We start from the raw sequence: 17,710 nt of genomic DNA, 5'->3' as shown, positions 1-17,710 counted from the left end.
TCTTTGAAATATACACAGTGGCCACTTAAATGTGTAATGATTTTAGGGTGAGTAGTATGTTCTTCCCTTTATTTCAGTTTGAACAAATGTATCTACTCTGCAGACATTTTTGATAAAGACAGGATTCAAAATCAGGTGTATAGGGCAAACCTTAAAAGAGAATCACTATATATTTTTGCTGTGTGCATTTCCTATGGAACATATTTGAATCCAAGGACATCCATGTCATGAGAGTTTGGACACATTTGGGTGAGCTGTAAGAGAAAACTCTACGGAAAAGGAGGACACGTTGACTTTTAAAATGCTGTGTGTTTGTGTTGTGGTGTGTGTGTGTGTGTGTGTGTGTGTGTGTGTGTGATTGTTTAAGCCCTTCAATTTAAGTTGAATTCAGAAAGGACTGTATCAATGTAATGTGGAACAAGGTTGTGTGAATAGTTCATCAGACGTCTAAATAACGTCAAAAAGTTTAAAAAAGTGCATTTTCTTCTGGATTTTATAAACAACTAAATGGAATCCCTATGACTTTAAAAACAACACAAAGAGATGTATTGTTTTTGATTCACATAGTTTAAAATTCTACATTGTTTTACTGAAGACTAAGAAATTCAGACTTTGGGATATTGATGAAGAAAAATTATATGGAAGAATGTTAGTCCTAGTCAGGATGCTATGGAAGAGCAAATGGATATTGATTTGTCAGAAACAGTAATTAAAACCAAAATTAAATAAGTAAACTCTGCATTTTTTGGTCTATTGTGCCCCAAAGGGAAGATTATTTCCAACTATAATGTGGAAGTGTCCCCAGATAATTTATTCATTATTAATTGGAGGGTTTATCTTAAGGAGTTTGAGATGCAAAAGTAATTGAGTATATCAACATCTATCCTGTGTATCTAGTGAGTGTCACTGCGTCTGTGAGAAGAGAACGTGTTCAAAGTCTCATGCCTTCTCTGAAGCACCCTTTACTCAGGGTTTGATAAAGGTTCACAAAGGATACACTTTCTTTAAAAAAAAAAGCTGCAGCAAAATTTATTCCAGAAATCTGGGGCAAATTTTGATGCTCAAGGTTTGAAGTTAGGTATTCTTGTGGCCATCCTCTTTCTACTTTCTTACCTGTCCTAGGGAAATATACTTTAAAAATGACAAAGGTGATCCTGTCTATTCTCTATGGAAATTAAATGGAATATTATAAATGTAAGTCTTATTTATAGATTGATATACAGGTTCCAATAATTTTTGAGCCTTACAAGACATATCTATTAACTTCCCTAGGGGTTGTGTTGAAATGATTGCATGAAAAATGACTAAGTAAAGTCTAAGTTAGAATGGTTGGATAACAGGTATTATTCAATTTGGAAGGAGATCAAAGATGAACTAGATCATCCTCCCTATTTGACAGATGGGGTCATGGAGCTACTAGTATGTATAAGTCACAAGCTTTCACAAAGATGACTCTCAACATAAATTGTTTGCTATCGCACAATTATTTCATAGGCAACAATACCTATGCAATTGATATAGATGTTTAGGACAAGAAGTTTTGAAAGTACTAGAAGCCTACTCTCTATTTTATCAAGATTGTGTCTGGTCACGTCTGCTATTAACTTCATAACTTCACTGGGAATCCAATATTAACGTGTAATATCCGACCCTTCCTCCCCCACCCCCCTACACTGTGTCTTCAACTCAACTCCTCACTAGAGCCTGTGGGCATTAGAAGTCAAAGGTACCTGTGTAGGCACCTTTGGGAGAACTTATGTTTATATTTGTAAAAAATATATTTGAGACCATTATAGCCATAGGGACAGCAATCATATACACCCATAGTTTAATCTTTAGGTCTAAGAGATAATCTAGCAGAGATTTTATTTCAGGGTCTTGTGAATTTTCCAACCCAAGGATATTTCTGCTTACCTCAGAAAGAGAAAGATCTGGAAAATGCGTGTGTCACCTAAATATTGCAAAGTTGGCCGACCTCTACATAGTTTGATTTCATTGGATTTCACCTTAATATTTGTCAAATTAAGCAAAAATAAAGCTAGCAAAATAATCAAACATGTAAGTTTCATATACATATTTTATATATACATATATGTTAGATATGTATGTATGTGTATATGTGTGTATAGTCACAGTAGAAAATAGATTATTATAAGAAAACAATGTAGATCTTAAGGAATGAATTTCTTCCTTTACCCTCACTATTTCTTTAAAAGGGAAAGAAAAAATAAAAGAGGAAGAGATAAAGCTTATTTAAAGGCATCATTTCCCTTGACATATTGGGATGCATCTAAAATTGAGAACAGCCCAGAAACACTGTGCTGATCTTTCCTGGATGAAATCTGAATTTCTGAAGACTAAAGTACAAACACAGTAGAGATGTGCTATCATCGAATACACGATACTGAATCTATACAATCGAATAATAATAAAAAAGTATTCTTTATATAGAAAATGTTTCCCAGATACCAAAAGATCAAATAAAAATCCCGCCCCTCCCGCTCTGCTTCTAAGTATACTATTTCCTCATTTGGGAAATGTTTCACAGCTCTTGTCTCAGGGCGATATTTTCTGGCTTACAGGGCTGGAATCAAAGGAACCACCATCTCCCCTCACTTAGGGAGCCAGGGTTTCCTGTAGCACCATACAGCAGATGGGTGTGTGTGACTGCTGCATACAACAAGCGGACTCTGGTGGAGACCTGATTGTTGACAGCCTTCACCGTGGTCGCCAGAGGGCTCACTTAAATTGCAGCCATCATTTAATCCGGAAGCCAGTGTACACGCTCTTGAAGTCTGCTTGGCCCTCCTTTTCTCTTTTTGGTAGGTCTGATATGCTATTATTATTATCAAAAGAGATTAATTTGTGGAGTTTTAAAATCAGTGCTGTTCCTCTTGCAGAAGACCTATTGCTACTTAGAAATGATGTGAATCGCTGGAGATGGAATAAATGGACAAATATTAAGTCCTTAACTCACAGCAAGGTAAATTTTGGATTAGAGTGTAAAACAGAGCATTTAATAACGTACCAAAAAAGTCAGAAAGAAAATTTGGAGGCCAATTCAACATCATTTCTGTTATTTCTCATTAGCATAAAATTGGTCATATATTTTGCACAACAGCATTCCACAGCAGTCACTGGCAACTTAGAATAACATATACTTTATGTATCAAAAGAAGACTAATCAGAAAATGATTCAGAGTAAAAAAATAATGAGTGACATTCATTATTCAGTAAATAACTAATCCGCAACTTACTTAATCACAAATCTCCGAATATCTTCACATAACAAAGACAAGGAACATGAAGCAAAATCAAGGGTGTCTTGTAGAAATAAGCACCTCTCTGTAGGCACATGAGCTTGAAGGACAAGGTACCGATGGCTCCAGGTGTTTGTCATGTTATATCAACTTTGAGTCTTGATGCTATCAGCACTTGTCAGGTGGTGCCCAAATATGTGCATTTTGGGCTTGGACCCTTTATACAGGAGAGCTTCATATTCCAAAAGGAGACAAATAACTAATGAAATAACCATTAATATCTGTTCTTCATGGAATATTTTGTCTTGATTATCAATTAGGAAGTAACTATATCTCTAAACTACATCAGACCGCCAGTGGATATGCCTGATATTCATGTTCATCAGGATGCACGAAGGTGTTTATAATCATATAATGTATGGTTCCACTTAAAAAAAATGAGTAGGGGGCTGGATTAGGACTCAAATTTGATTGAAAATATTCAGTCTTTTCAGAGAAAATAATATTTGACTTGACTGCTGCAGGCCACGTAATTATAACCTGCTAACTAGGTGAAATCTGTATGAATCCTTTAGTTATGCAACAGGTAACATTTTGATGAAAAACCGAAGAAACAAGGTTGACTTCAAAAGACTTGTGAGGCCTTCCAGTTAGTGTTTGATAAGAGTGATAAATTTCAACCCAACATATTGAATACGCAGCTTATGGGATTTTTTTTATATACTTGTAAATGAAGACCACCTTTCTGAAATATTCCCAAAGATACAATTTTTTAAATGGGAACCTAGGTGATCTAGACATTAAAAATTTGTAATAATCTTTTAAGAGTCTAACAGCATTACCTCTATATTTAAAATAATGTAAGTATAATAGGACAGTTAATGAATACCAAAATCTTTTGTTAAATATAAAATGCATTTCTACCAAAGTGTTTTTTCAATATTTGAGACCTTGAAGTTTCACTAAACAGTGTTGATAAGAAAACAATGATTTTTTTCCCTACATGGCATATGTCTATTATTAAAGAACGTTCTCAAAGAGCAATTTGCTATGTATTTTAAAGAGAAACAACATAAACTCAAGAAAGAATTGTATATATTCAATATTTGTTTCAGAAATTACATTCCCTTTCAAGGTAATGTGAATCTTCCACAAGGAAATGTAACCAAAGTCTTCCCAGACTGCAGTAAAAGAAATCTTTTATATACTTTCAAATACTGTGCCTTTTTATTTAAAACAGTGTAAACATAACAACTCAACACCACCAATAATTGGAAAAGACTGGTTAGGTGAACACTAATTTCCTTGAATGCCCCATGAAAATAAGGGTAAATAAAACAGACGAATCTTCAGGAGAAGTTTCAGTTCACCTCAGCAGTGGTAAAAATATTGCTTTATTCCAAATGAACATACAACACAATTTACTGTTCTTTTGGGGGCTTCCTGTGAACTGAAAAGTCTGGGCTTTGTGATTTCAACAATTTATTCTTTCCATATTAACCACAGAAGCCAATGTCTTGGTCCACAAATAGTAGACTTGCTACAAAATAAATAATAATGAGGATGATGAGAAGGCAAAGGGTAACTTTCAGTTTGATAATTGGCTTGTGTAAATAATTTAAGTACGCATGATTCAAAATAAACACACATCCTCAACTTGCCTTGTGATACTGATACCATTAATGAGCCAATAGTTGTTCCTCTCAAAAGTATTCACACCAGAAAATGATCTTGACATTGTCAAGAGTTTTAAAGGACCCCGCCATGCAAGTGACCTTGATTTAAGAACTTACTAACTGAATTTTACACTTAATGTATAAATTCAAAGTGAACAGATCTGAGAGGGAAATTTCTTTTCTGAATATTAAATTCCCTGATGTTTCAGAACAAATTTTAGCAAGCTTAATATGCACACACATGCACACACATACACACAATGAACACATGTGCATACAGCATACCTGTGCTCAAGTGAGCAAGCACATACAGACACACACCTGTGCGCACGTGCACGCACACACACAGACACACACACACACACACACACACGCACAAAGGGCACGCACACACTGAGAAATGCTCCTTTGGAGCCCCTAAACAATCTCAAAGAAAAACACTTCTTTCTATTAGCATGATTTTAGTGACACGACATTGTGATTTTTCTCGTCTCTTTTTCTATAATAATTTCACACCTCCCTCTGAGATTCTGTGCCTTCAAATTTCAGAGGAAGCTGGCACATAAGAGTAGCGAAGATTGTCCCCCAATTAGTCCTTCTATCTCCTACCCTCCCCCTTACAGAGTTTTTGTGCCATTCTTCAAAAATGAAATAGAAAACACTACATTTGTTGACAGGACATAACCTGTGATGAGGCTGTCGAGTGAATAGAAATTTAGGGGTTGGGACTGGCAAGCCAAATGGCAAGGGCCACTTGCTCACTGGCACGTCCGCCCTCAGGATACAGCTCATCTCTTTAAAACCAGGTAACTGCCAATGCTTTTTTATGAGGACACTGGTGCTGTGGGGCTAAGGGTCTGAATTACCCACATCTACTAACAGCCAACGAGGCCGGTGTTGGGACTAACTGAAATTGTATTCAGAATTCTACCCAAAAGCTTTCGTTGTAAGCTTTATCCCTCCTGAAACGTTTCTTTCCCTTTAAAAAAATATTTTGTTAAAAAACAGTATGATATGAGGGCGATAGACTATTTGGTTTCTTCTAAGTAGATGCTCTTAAATTAATGCATATAAATAATTTGTATTTAATTTCCTCTCTTTCCTGTTGAGCAAAGCATAGAATGCACAGATTCCTCCATCTCAAGTCACTTGGTCAATGCGGAGTCTCTTTGTATTTCATTTCTTAAGACAAATTGTGCCTCTCTTTCTGATTTGGCCGTGGGACTCAGGGGGAGAAAGGCTGTGTTTTCACTTGCACTGTCCTCGGTTTCTACGCTGGCCAGTTCGTAGTCTTCTGACCGCCTGGCATCAGTCAGAATTCGGATCTGCTCCTGGACAGTTTCTAGCAATATTTTCACTTCTTGCTGTTCTGCTATAAGACAATCGCTGACTGGAATACTCACATTGACAATATCAGCAGAGTAGGAGTTTTTGCACCATTTGATGCTTTTGACTTCAGAAATCCCTGGCATTTGCATGCAGGTTTCCTCTAGACCCACTGAAGGGATGATGGGCACGGAACTGGCCCTTGTAGATGAATATCCCATCAGGTCCTTTTGATCCAAGCTATTAAAATAGGAATTTGTCTCTCTTGAAGGCAGTTGCATATTTATGGATGCATTTTGTTGGGTTTTTAAACCATTGGACGAATACCTGAAAAAGAAACCGAGTGTTACATATTCTGCTTTCGGCTGTGCTTCTTAGAGCAATATTCAGTCAACAAAGCACTTCCACATGCACCATCTCACTGAATTCTCACAGCAACCCCATGAGACGGATAATATGCTCCCAGTTAAACAGAGAAGTAAACTGAAGCTCAGATAGGTGAAGTGACTTGCCCAAGGTCACACAGAAAATAAGTGACAGACTGAGACTCAAACCCAGATCTTCTTACTTGAAGTCCAGGGATCTTTCAACACACCACAGCTGTATAGGCAGGTGGGGTATAGTCTTCCTGACCTCTATCCTAGAATACAAAGTAAATGGGGATTGAGCAGGTAAGTGTGGCCTTTCCATAGTGACAAACAGGAAACCCATAACGGCATTACTCCACTCCATCCATGTGACCACCCTCTCAGCCCTGGTTTAGTCTGTAGACTTGTGGCCACACTAGTTGGAGGCAATCAGGAAGCCCGACATCAAGCATCAAGGTTTACTCATCAAGGATGAGTAAAACTCATCCTGAGTTTTACTGCTTCACACTGACTTTAGGGGGACCAAATCAATTTTCATTGGCACTCTATAGAAATGCCTCACTGTCAGACTGCTGAGCCTACAAATGGGAATGGAGGCATATGATTCCTCTCTGGGGATGAACGTGAAGTGAGATCCATTAGACAGATTATAGAGCAGCTTTCTTCACATGGTTTCTGGAGCCAATTTAGGTATTATGTTGGTGCAGGGCAACAGCTTGACAAGAATGCCAACGTGCCATTCCAAGTCCTTTGAATAATATGCCAGAATCTGGCTAGTCCCCTAATTGCCTGTTCACAGCTAGTGAATTTTCCAGTGCCAGAAAGTGGGGGCAGGTATGTTGTAGATTCACAGAAATGTGGTCTGGGATCTTGAACAGTAGTCTCCATTCTCTTGGTTTATTTGTCCTTAATTTAAATGTTAAATTAAACATTAAAATTTAAGCATAATCTAAACATATCCACCCTTTATATAATAAATCTTATTCCCCTTGTCTTACACCACAATGTAAATAAAAATCATGTTTATAAATGGAAAGAATAATTGCAATGAAGTGTCTTGCATACTAAACAGAGGTCTTTATTGTAAGGACACAAGTTAGAGCAACTCAGAAATCTGTCTCTCCACCAGACAGTGAAAATACATGAGGAACACATTTAGGTGTCTTTGCAGCTCCATCCTCTTTTACTATGCCTAATACAGACTTGGCAATCAATAAATCCTGATCGAAGGGATGCATGAATACATGAACAAACCTTCAAGGTAAATGCTCCCTTTATATCCCAGTTAATGTCCATTTCAAACATAATAATGGCTGACATTTGCAAAATGTTTTTAAAAAGCATGCTTATGTCTAATTACCTCATTTAATTTTTTAAAACATGGGTTTATTTATTATTATTACCATGCAGTGATGAATAAATAAACTAAATTAAGGGGCACTCAAATGACTTTCCTCAAATTATACCTTTGGTAAGTGGCAGAGGAACAAGTTAATCCTAAATTGTCTTATTGAAATTCTTCCTAGCAAAGCCAGAAATGAGTGGGCATCCCACGATGCACTAGGACACCTTTTTAGGGATGTATAATCTTTCTTACAATTACGATCTAATTGTATAGCCATGTACAAGGCAATTCCCTGGGTGGTCTTATTCCTTTCACATAAGTGTTATATGGCTGAAACTCTGACCCTAAAGTTTCTGATCCATGACTTAATTTCAACAAGAAAAAAGGGGGCAGATTTCAGGGCTTTGTGTTCTGTCCTCAGCACCATCCTGTTAGCATCATTAATACGTATGAAGATATAGAATGTCTGGTTACTGCATTCACAGAGCCAAGAAATAGAATTGAGATACAACTGTATTCCATATAGATAATCTTCTGGATATATCAATGGGTAGAATCTAACAGGTTGAAATGTGATGGTGATAGGTGCAAATTCTTATACCCGCATCTAAACATTGCTTGTTAAACTTGTTGGGTAAAGGCATAAATATCTCAGAGGATTTTAGTAAACTGTAGCTTCATGACTACGTTGGCATGACGATGAAATAATCAAAGGCACTTTGAGCCAAACTGGGGCAGCCTCGCTCTGGAAAGCAGTGTGGAGGTTCCTCAGAAAATTAAAAATAGACCTACCCTATGACCCAGCAATAGCACTGCTAGGAATTTATCCAAGGGATACAGGAGTACTGATGCATAGGGGCACCTGTACCCCAATGTTTATAGCGGCACTCTCCACAATAGCCAAATTATGGAAAGAGCCTAAATGTCCATCAACTGATGAATGGATAAAGAAATTGTGGTTTATATACACAATGGAATACTACGTGGCAATGAGAAAAAATGAAATATGGCCTTTTGTAGCAACATGGATGGAACTGGAGAGTGTGATGCTAAGTGAAATAAGCCATACAGAGAAAGACAGATACCATATGGTTTCACTCTTATGTGGATCCTGAGAAACATAACAGAAACCCATGGGGGAGGGGAAGGAAAAAAAAAAAAAAAAAAGAGGTTAGAGTGGGAGAGAGCCAAAGCATTAGAGACTGTTAAAAACTGAGAACAAACTGAGGGTTGATGGGGGGTGGGAGGGAGGGCAGGGTGGGTGATGGGTATTGAGGAGGGCACCTTTTGGGATGAGCACTGGGTGTTGTATGGAAACCAATTTGACAGTAAATTTCATATATTAAAAAAAAAAAAAATAAACCTAGATTTACCCTCACAAAAAAACAAAAACAAACAAACAAACAAAAAAACAAAAAAAAAAAACTGGGGCAGCCTTCTAAATTAAGGATTTAGGTGAAAAAGAGGAATTGCAATTGACTTATGTGTCACCTCACAAGTCAGGTATGGGACACAAGCTGGCAATAACTGAAATCTAGAATGTTACCATAACATGGAGATGGCACCAAAAACAATTAGAACTTTCCAAAAATGTAGATCTGACATGATTTTAAGTCCCAACACCATTACAAGCTCTGGAATCTTAAATCAATGGTAGTCGCACTTTAATTTCTTTCATTAATTAAAGGAGGTGGGAATCCCTAGGGGGATTCCTCTGGAGACTACCTGAAGTAATGCCCCTGGGCTATTCAGCCAGATCCACACTATTCAATCCTCTCCTCCTTCTCAGAGTTGCTGTGAGGGTCCCAGGGCTGGTATTTGAGAGAAGCTACACTACTCTCCAGAAGTTTAAGCAAGAGCAAAATTTCTAATGTGATTCTGGATCAGAAGACACTTCAGAGTTCTGTGTCCCTTAAGAGTCACAGACTCTTTCACAGTTTTGATCCATGAGCTTGTCATTCATTGACTATAAAATACTAGTTTGAGTCGCCCTTCCTCAGATCCCTCACCAAAGAAATCACAGTGCATTTCATTTGTAACTACGTGAGCCAAAGCATCCTTTTAAAGGTGAAAAAATCCAACAGTTAGTCACTTGGTTTGATTCCCAGGGCTTCAGAAGCCAGGCCAAGGAATCTGTGTTTCTGTAGGGGACTCCAAGCCCTGGTTCCTGGAGCACATGGCATGAGAATCAACTGGCGAAACTGAAGAAACCCACTTCTCCCTCCAGGGCCATACACTTAAGAGATTCCATGTACACATCATCCATGAATGTGATTTTCTGCACATTTCTTTCCTGGTTCGGGGGTTCATTTAGTCAGAAATGCTAAGTATTCAACCTCAGTTCTTTTACATGGGATATGCTACCTTGCGTTAGTCATTTAAACTCTGCTATCCTTAGTGTGTTCAGTTTTAAAATTCCCGAAGGATAACTTAAGTCTGTCAAGTTGCTAGCTAAGTGAGGTGGGTACCCAGTACAGTTTGGCTCCTTCTACTTTGAAGGTGGCGATTCAAGTTTTGTGATTCCATTTCTTTCTGTCTAGCATATGAATACATTAGTTTGATTTGCCTGACAAAGACTAGTTCAAAGCTCTGTAAGCCATTGCCATGGTCGTCAGGGGTCCATTGATGGGGGCAGAGAGGGGGAGGGAAGCTCCTGAAGAATGTCCTCTCCACCTCATTCCTTCATCAGGCTTCCCTAAGATATGTGCTGGGTTCAAGCAGGGCTGAAGTAAGTACCAAGGAGGGAAGTCATATATACCAGGAGTCTTAACTAGAAGACAGTGCCCACACACTTGATAAACAAGCAGCAGATGGCTGATAGCTCTTGTAAATTCATTCACTCCCCCTCTGGGCTAGGGCCAGATTTGAAGAGGGCCTTTAGCTGTGAAATTCTATTACCAATCCCATTTCCAGTCCGGAGAGACGGTCAGTCCCCCAGGAGTGGAAAATAGCTGTTTTCAAGAACTGAGAATAAGATTGCTCCCTGAGATTCATTGTGCTGAGCACACAGTGACTTAGAGTCACCATTTATCAACATCGGGTGCATATCACACACAGGAAAATACATGTGGCCAGCCAGCTGGAGAGAATATTCCAAACCCAATGATGATTGAACCAAAACAGAACTACCACTATGCAGACAGTAAGTGTAAGTCTCCCAGGAGGTGGAAGACAAAGCAATACCTGAACTTGCTTGGAAATCTCTGAAGATTCGTATATGTATGTTTCGAGCCTGTGCCTGGCATAGGCTCAGAGCATCCTTATACCCGGGACATATGGGATGATAGCTGTAACAGTGATGAATGGAAAGAAAGACACCACAGGCTGGGTTCTGTCTCTACCCTAAAAAATCTCTGAACTTGATTTCCCCTCACTTGTTCTCATTCTTAAGTGACAAACGTTATTAGTGACTTAAAAATCACTACCAGTGATAAGTGATTCAAGAGGAAAAGTAATTATGAAACATGATTAATTATAATTATAGGCTAAATGCAAACTCCCTTTCCAGATATAAGGCAAAGAGAAATGCAAACTGCTTCTTGACTTGCATTACACATTTTGGACAACTTGGCTGTTATGTTGAATTTGCAACTGTCACCCCAGATCTGTACCAAATGTATTTTACAGTTCATTGGGAATTGCTTCAAAATTACAAATGTCTTCCCAAGGAAATCTGTTGCTGAGTTTGTTCAGACAAGGCACTCCTTTATGTGTATCTTGCCGAGAAGAAAAGTCTCTCTGATAGAAGTCTCCTGCCTGCTTTGGCCTTCAGTTTGATATGGGCAGCCTGGAAAGATCAGCCAGTCCGAAGCAGCATAGAAACCTGGTCTGCCTTATCCAGAGTGATACAAACTAGATACGACAAGAACCTGGCTTGAGTGAGGGAACGGATTCCTGAAATTTCTGGAATAAACCCTGATTGCATGGCTTTTGAAATTAATAATTCTAGAGCAGTTCCTGTGACAATAAATGCTAGTACTACTTTTCTGCTTATGTGTCAGGTACAAGCCCTCTACACATGTAATGTTTAAAAATCTGTCCAACAACCCATAGGAAGGCTGGTATGATTTTGCTCAATTTATAGATGAGAAAACTTAAGCTCAAAAGATAAAATTTTTTCAAGGATGAGATTTAAAATCCAGTAAGTTTAAGTAAGGGCTACCATGTTTGACTGAACAATTTATGCCAATTAGGTGAATGGGGGCTAAAATTCATCCTCCTCCACTCACCATGCTATGAACCCTATGAGGTCAGTGTCCACTCGGAGGAAAGGGCACCTTTTGCACTGCAAGAATGAGTAGTAAGCCATGGTATCTGGAGCCCATCTTTCCACGCCTACACCATAAATGAACCTAGAGATCTGAGTTCAGCAGGTTGTGCTTTGACAATACGCTGCCAACTTTGAGTGAGACACACTCAAGAATTCTCTGGATGGAAGCACATACTATATATAAATACATTACAGGTTACTGTAATGGAGTATTGCCCGACAATGTTGATTAGAGAATTAACTATTTTTTTTTCAAACCTAAGAATGAAGGAATACATTAATCCTCTTAAGAAATCTCTATTTTTTAAAATCAAAGACAAATTTCCAGTTGTTTTAGCAACTATATAACATGTGTCTAGGTATCTATACACTTACTTGCTCCCAGTGTTATTTTTCTAACATTTCCCTAATATCTATTTTAGTTGTACCTATTCTTTTAAGTTAGATTACCTTTTATGGAACAAATACAGAAGTAAGCATAAATAGACAATTAATGACAAAATCAATCAATATAACCCCAAGGAACACAATAACTCAGTTTACAGTTAGAGCATTAATGATACCCTCCCTAAATTCCATTGCTTTTAAGACCTACCCTTGACAAGGTATCATATCCTGGTCCGGGATCCTTGATTCCTCAAGTTGCTGATATGCTGGTCCCACGATGCCACCCAGCCTACTTCGGGGCGAGGGGGGTGTCCTCCTGAAGGCATTCCTATGGAGCATACCACTCCTTTGCCCTGGGCTGCAGCAAGAGGAGAGACTCCTGCTGGGATGAAAGAAAACCAACATAGCAATGACCTTACAGGTGGCTGCTCAAACTTTTCTGACACTGCTTTTTCACCCCAGACACTCAAAACTCTAGGCTCCATTCATGACTGTAGAATATCTGCTAGGAGGAGATCAGAAGTTGGTGAATCCATTCATCCTCGCAGAAACTGACACAAAGAGAAATTCCCATGTTTCTGGCTTTCTAGGTTGAAGTACAATGGACTAAAACCATTGCAGCTTTCCAGCCAAAGATAAGAGGTGGGCTTAAGGAGTTCTCAAGCTCCTGATTCTCAGCCACCCTCATTATCCAGGATATAGTAGCTGCCTCTCTAATAAAAATAAAAATGGTTTTGTTATTAGACACTGACAAAAATTAAACACAGGAACCCTCAAAGGGATTCACAGGGAAAAGTTCACAGGGAAAAGTGTTAATGGTAGAATAAGTAAACCTCATTTGAGTTGGCATTGTTTCTTTACCATATGTGCTAAATTCCCAGTTCACTACCTCAGATTCTCCTCAGTCTTGAGAAACTACATTGGTTTTCTTTTGAACTGGCTTTTAATAAACATCTGATTACATATTTTATTTGACTCATACATCCAAATACCCAAATAGCCACGTTTTCAGATGCCTTCAAAGGGCAAAAGGCATAAATGGGATACATCTTACGTGAGATTCCTACATAGATCATGCTAAACAAAAGCACTAGACTCTATAAAAATCAGTGGCTAATTTGACCAATTATGTATCCCATACCCATTCCCATCACCACCCCCACTGAATTTACCCTGCAACCATGGGGACAGTAAGAGAAACTCTGTTGTAGACATTTCATGAGATGCCAGTTTATGTGGTCAAACTGGTTCTGCAGTGTTCAGATAGTAAGTGAACTTAGAATTTCTTGCTGCATTCTCATTTAACTCTAAACAAAACAAAACAAAACAAAACAAAGCCCTTCTAAAAATACCAGTAAAACCCTACAGAAAAAGATGAAAAATATTTTCAAAATTTCAGCAAACCTATCAAGTTCTAAAGGGACCAGACTCCCAAAGTAATTTTACCCGTATCACTACGTGATTTGGAGTTCTGTAACTTTCCATCCAGCAACATTACTGTTAGTTCTACTAACAGTTTTGTACAGATACAAAACAAAACATCTCAAATATTATTTGAGATCATTTTGAGGCCTGACATTTGAGTCCCCATCGACCCTTTCCTAGTTTAGGCAAGGTGACTGATCAAAGTTGATACTCTTCAAGCCAACATTAGCTTCCTGAGTTTTTGCAAATACCAGGTCATACCTTGCAACATATTATACCTTCATTCGTTATCATAATATTTCCTATATGTTGACAGCATGGGACCTCTAGTTAGGTCTCCAAGCCAACAAGTTCAAAGAGTTATAATAGCTATTTCCCCCCTCCCTTTCGGCCTCTATCTGTACAAGCTACTATGGAGTCCGTGGGGTACTTAGGCTGTGGCACTGGAATTAGTTGCATCTGGGGGTCCTCTCAGGTCTGTACATTACCAGTAGTGTGATACTGGGGGAGGAATTTCTACCAGAATTTTGAAGGGAAAGAGATGGTACTCTAATTTGGGTCATTTGGGGAGATTTTACAACTTACAGACATGTCTTCAGTGTGTAAGGGGTGGGGGGGGAGCCAACATGGGGTACATTCTGTATGTCCAGGCAAGTAACAACAGGAAGCTGTTACTATCCCTATAACTGAAGGGACAAAGGGAGAGGGGACTACCCGAATGGACAGAGAAGGAGAGTTCTAAGGAGAGGGCCACTTTGCAGGCACTGTGGCCCAGGAAAAGGGACCAGGGATGCAGCTGAGGGAACCAATCAGCGAGGGAGGGTGAATAAGGGCCGGGGCTGCTGTACCCTTCCACTCTCCCATCTCTTGTCTGTGCCTCAAATCAAGCCAGTAGAAGCCAGAGGACAAGGGAAACTGCTGCTCTTTCAGGGCACAGGACAAGGCAAAAAAAAGTAAAAAATAGATATGGGTAGGAGAGGTGCAAAAGAAGGGTATCAGCATCATGCTTAAGTATTTTCATAAGACTGCTATAGGGCTAAAAGAGAGAAATTATACAACGTGTTTAGCATGGAGCCTGGTGCGTAGTAGGTGCTTAAGCCATGAGTTCTCCTGATCTCTCCACCACAAGTGACAACTCAAAGGCTCGTACTAATCACTGAAAACCCTGGTCTTATTTCACTCTAAAAAAAATCTGCACACGTGCTCTCTATAAAAGAGTTATATTGCTAAAATATAATGTAGTACGTATGCCATGGCATAATAGATTTTTCTTTAAGAAGAAAGAGGATTTTTTTTCCTTTGAACTAAACATGAGAAATAATGGCTTTGAATTAATAGCTTTGTTATGAGTTATCCAAATAAGTCATATTTGCAGTGCACAAAAAGAAATTAATTATGCAGAGCCAGCCAAACTGTCACAACAACAATGTCTTCCAGTATGAACTAGTGACCCATCTTAAAAAACAGTTCCTCACCTATTGATCAATCAACTGTTCAAGCCTTCTAACCCAGTGGCTTTTGGGAAGTTATAGAGCAGTTTGCAGGATATATAAATCAGTGACCAGGTTATCAATCATGAAAATGTTTAAGTCTACTGCATGTTTTACAAAACAAAAGCTATGATATATTAAACTATAATTTACAAAGTTCTAAAAGCGCTTTATAAATCAACCCTCGCCTATCTATCAGGACACAATGTATGACAACAAATACTGCAGTGCCATTGAACCAAACAAAAAGGAACACTTCTTAAAGATGACCTTATTTAATTTGTGAGTCTTTCCTAGAAATATAGTAGAAGCCAAGTTGAAGATGAGAGTATGCCAACAGACAAGGAGTAGGGGTAGGGTATTTGCAGCTCAAATACATTAGAAACTGTAATTCTTTTTTTTTTTTTTTTAGAAACTGTAATTCTTTTTCATTTCAACTTTAAAACATTGATGGCATCATATAGTACTAGAGTAATATTATACATAATTATTTTACTCGGCTGGCTGGAACACCACTTCAACATGTATTATAATCAGCAGGAGAAATGTTGTTTTGGAGAAAATATCCATCTTATAAAAGGCTGGTAATTTTGGACTTATTTTTCTAATTAAAGAACTTCCATTAGATCCAGTGAACTAAAATGCTCTCTTAACAGGCAAATATCTGTAAATGCCTCAATTGATATAAGCCAGAACTGGTGGTTAATAAAAGCAATTATCCAATAGCCAAACATATTGCAATTCCAAGTTGAAAATATTTAAACCATTAAAAAAAAAAACCTAGCAAAACTTTGGTATTTCAGTATCTACTCTTGTAGAATAAGAAAAAAAAATCACCATCCAATAATGAGGATTAGTATCGAGAGTGACTGAAAAACTCCCAGTAAATGTGGTCAGCTTCAAGAAAAATCCTTTTTTAGGGGACTCATTGAGAGTCAAGGAAGAAGATAGTTTCCTTGTATAATGCGTGTTTCTGTCATGGAGGTTTTCAAAACATTGGCTAGATATGTGAAAACTAAGGGTCAACAATATTTATCTGTCATTGCTGGGAACAACTTTTTTTTTTTAGGTTCTTTTTAAATGTATACTTGATATGCAATGTTATATCGATTTCAGGAATACAACATAGTGATTCGACAATTCTATACATTACTCAATGCTCACCACAATAAATCAATATTATTTTTTTATCTTATCCTTTTCTTAAATCTTTTCATATATGTTTTAAAAAATTTTTAAATACCATATTTCTCACTAAGAAAAGGATTCTTAAATCATTCCACAACGTCCACAAAGACTTGGGCTATAGATTCAGTTGCATGTAAACATAGCATTAGTCCCAAACTTGGGCACTTGGTATGGAACAAAGACTTTCCATTTTCAGATTCTTGTATGTAAAATGCAGCATGTGACTGGAAGATGCTGAAGAACTTGTTTGGCCTCAGAATGTTACATAATTGATAAGAGAACTTTATTTTGGGCTTTCTCCCCCAAACAGCCCGATTTCTATGGTCAGCTTGCAAAAGAGTGCCACCCCATTGGTAACAGATCTTATAAACCCAAGGTTAAGATCTGCCAAGCTTCCTCTCCCTGAAAAGTTTTCCTTGTGTGAGAACCATGTTAGAAGACCTGGAGGGTGTCACATCAGCTACCTAGGGAAGAATTCGTCATTAAATTTGCAGACGGTGATAAGGCAGGCTAGGAAAAGTCATGTTTTTATAGTTTTTCAGAATGCAATTGTTTCATTCACTGGTCTGTGTCTGCAGCTTTGATGGGTGTTGTTAATAATTCCTTCAGGCTTCTTATAGGGACATTGCTGCCTGCTGTTATCTTTGGTTTACTTGCTGTGAGCTGTTTGAGCATCCACTCCATGGAGAACTATAGGGGAAGCAAGAACAATCATCTCTTCTGAATAAGATTGCCATTCCTTGGCATGTGTTGTCCAGCATAATATATAGTGTGAACGTGCCCATTCCCACCATGAGTAACTACCTGTACCTGTGGTGTTTGACAGATTGGCTTCCTCTGTCAGGAGAAGGGACCTCTGGGAATGACTGGGGGCCGGCAAAACTTGACTCCATCATTTTCTCCAATGCAGTCACTGGATGCCTTTCCGCCTTTGAATACTGTGGGAAACCACATGCACAGAGTTGAGCTGGAGGA

At 38.3% G+C, this 17,710-nt stretch overlaps 1 protein-coding gene across 10 annotated transcripts in view; it reads right to left on the bottom strand.

Moving 5' to 3' along the window:
• Window positions 1-2,995: 2,995 nt before the first annotated feature.
• The window catches only part of NRG3 (neuregulin 3), a 1,050,974-nt gene continuing 1,036,259 nt past the window's right edge, over window positions 2,996-17,710 (bottom strand). For 2 of the 10 annotated variants that reach the window (XM_019444764.2, XM_019444766.2), the window contains exons 7-10: window positions 17,540-17,673; window positions 12,841-13,014; window positions 6,831-6,902; window positions 2,996-6,589 (exon numbers count right to left, since the gene is read on the bottom strand). In XM_019444764.2, coding sequence (XP_019300309.2) covers window positions 6,082-6,589; window positions 6,831-6,902; window positions 12,841-13,014; window positions 17,540-17,673 — 888 coding nt within the window. In that variant the 3' untranslated portion in view covers window positions 2,996-6,081. The remainder of the gene's footprint in view (window positions 6,590-6,830; window positions 6,903-12,840; window positions 13,015-17,539; window positions 17,674-17,710) is intronic. The other 8 variants (XM_019444771.2, XM_053909648.1, XM_019444772.2 and 5 more) reach the window with 6 other exon arrangements.

Source organism: Panthera pardus, unplaced genomic scaffold (genome assembly GCF_024362965.1).
Source record: "Panthera pardus isolate Hobbes unplaced genomic scaffold, ASM2436296v1 HiC_scaffold_22, whole genome shotgun sequence".
In the NCBI taxonomy this organism is placed as follows: domain Eukaryota; kingdom Metazoa; phylum Chordata; class Mammalia; order Carnivora; family Felidae; genus Panthera; species Panthera pardus.
The sequence above is the reverse complement of the archived record's forward strand: the minus strand, read 5'-3'. Positions and strand labels throughout refer to the sequence as shown.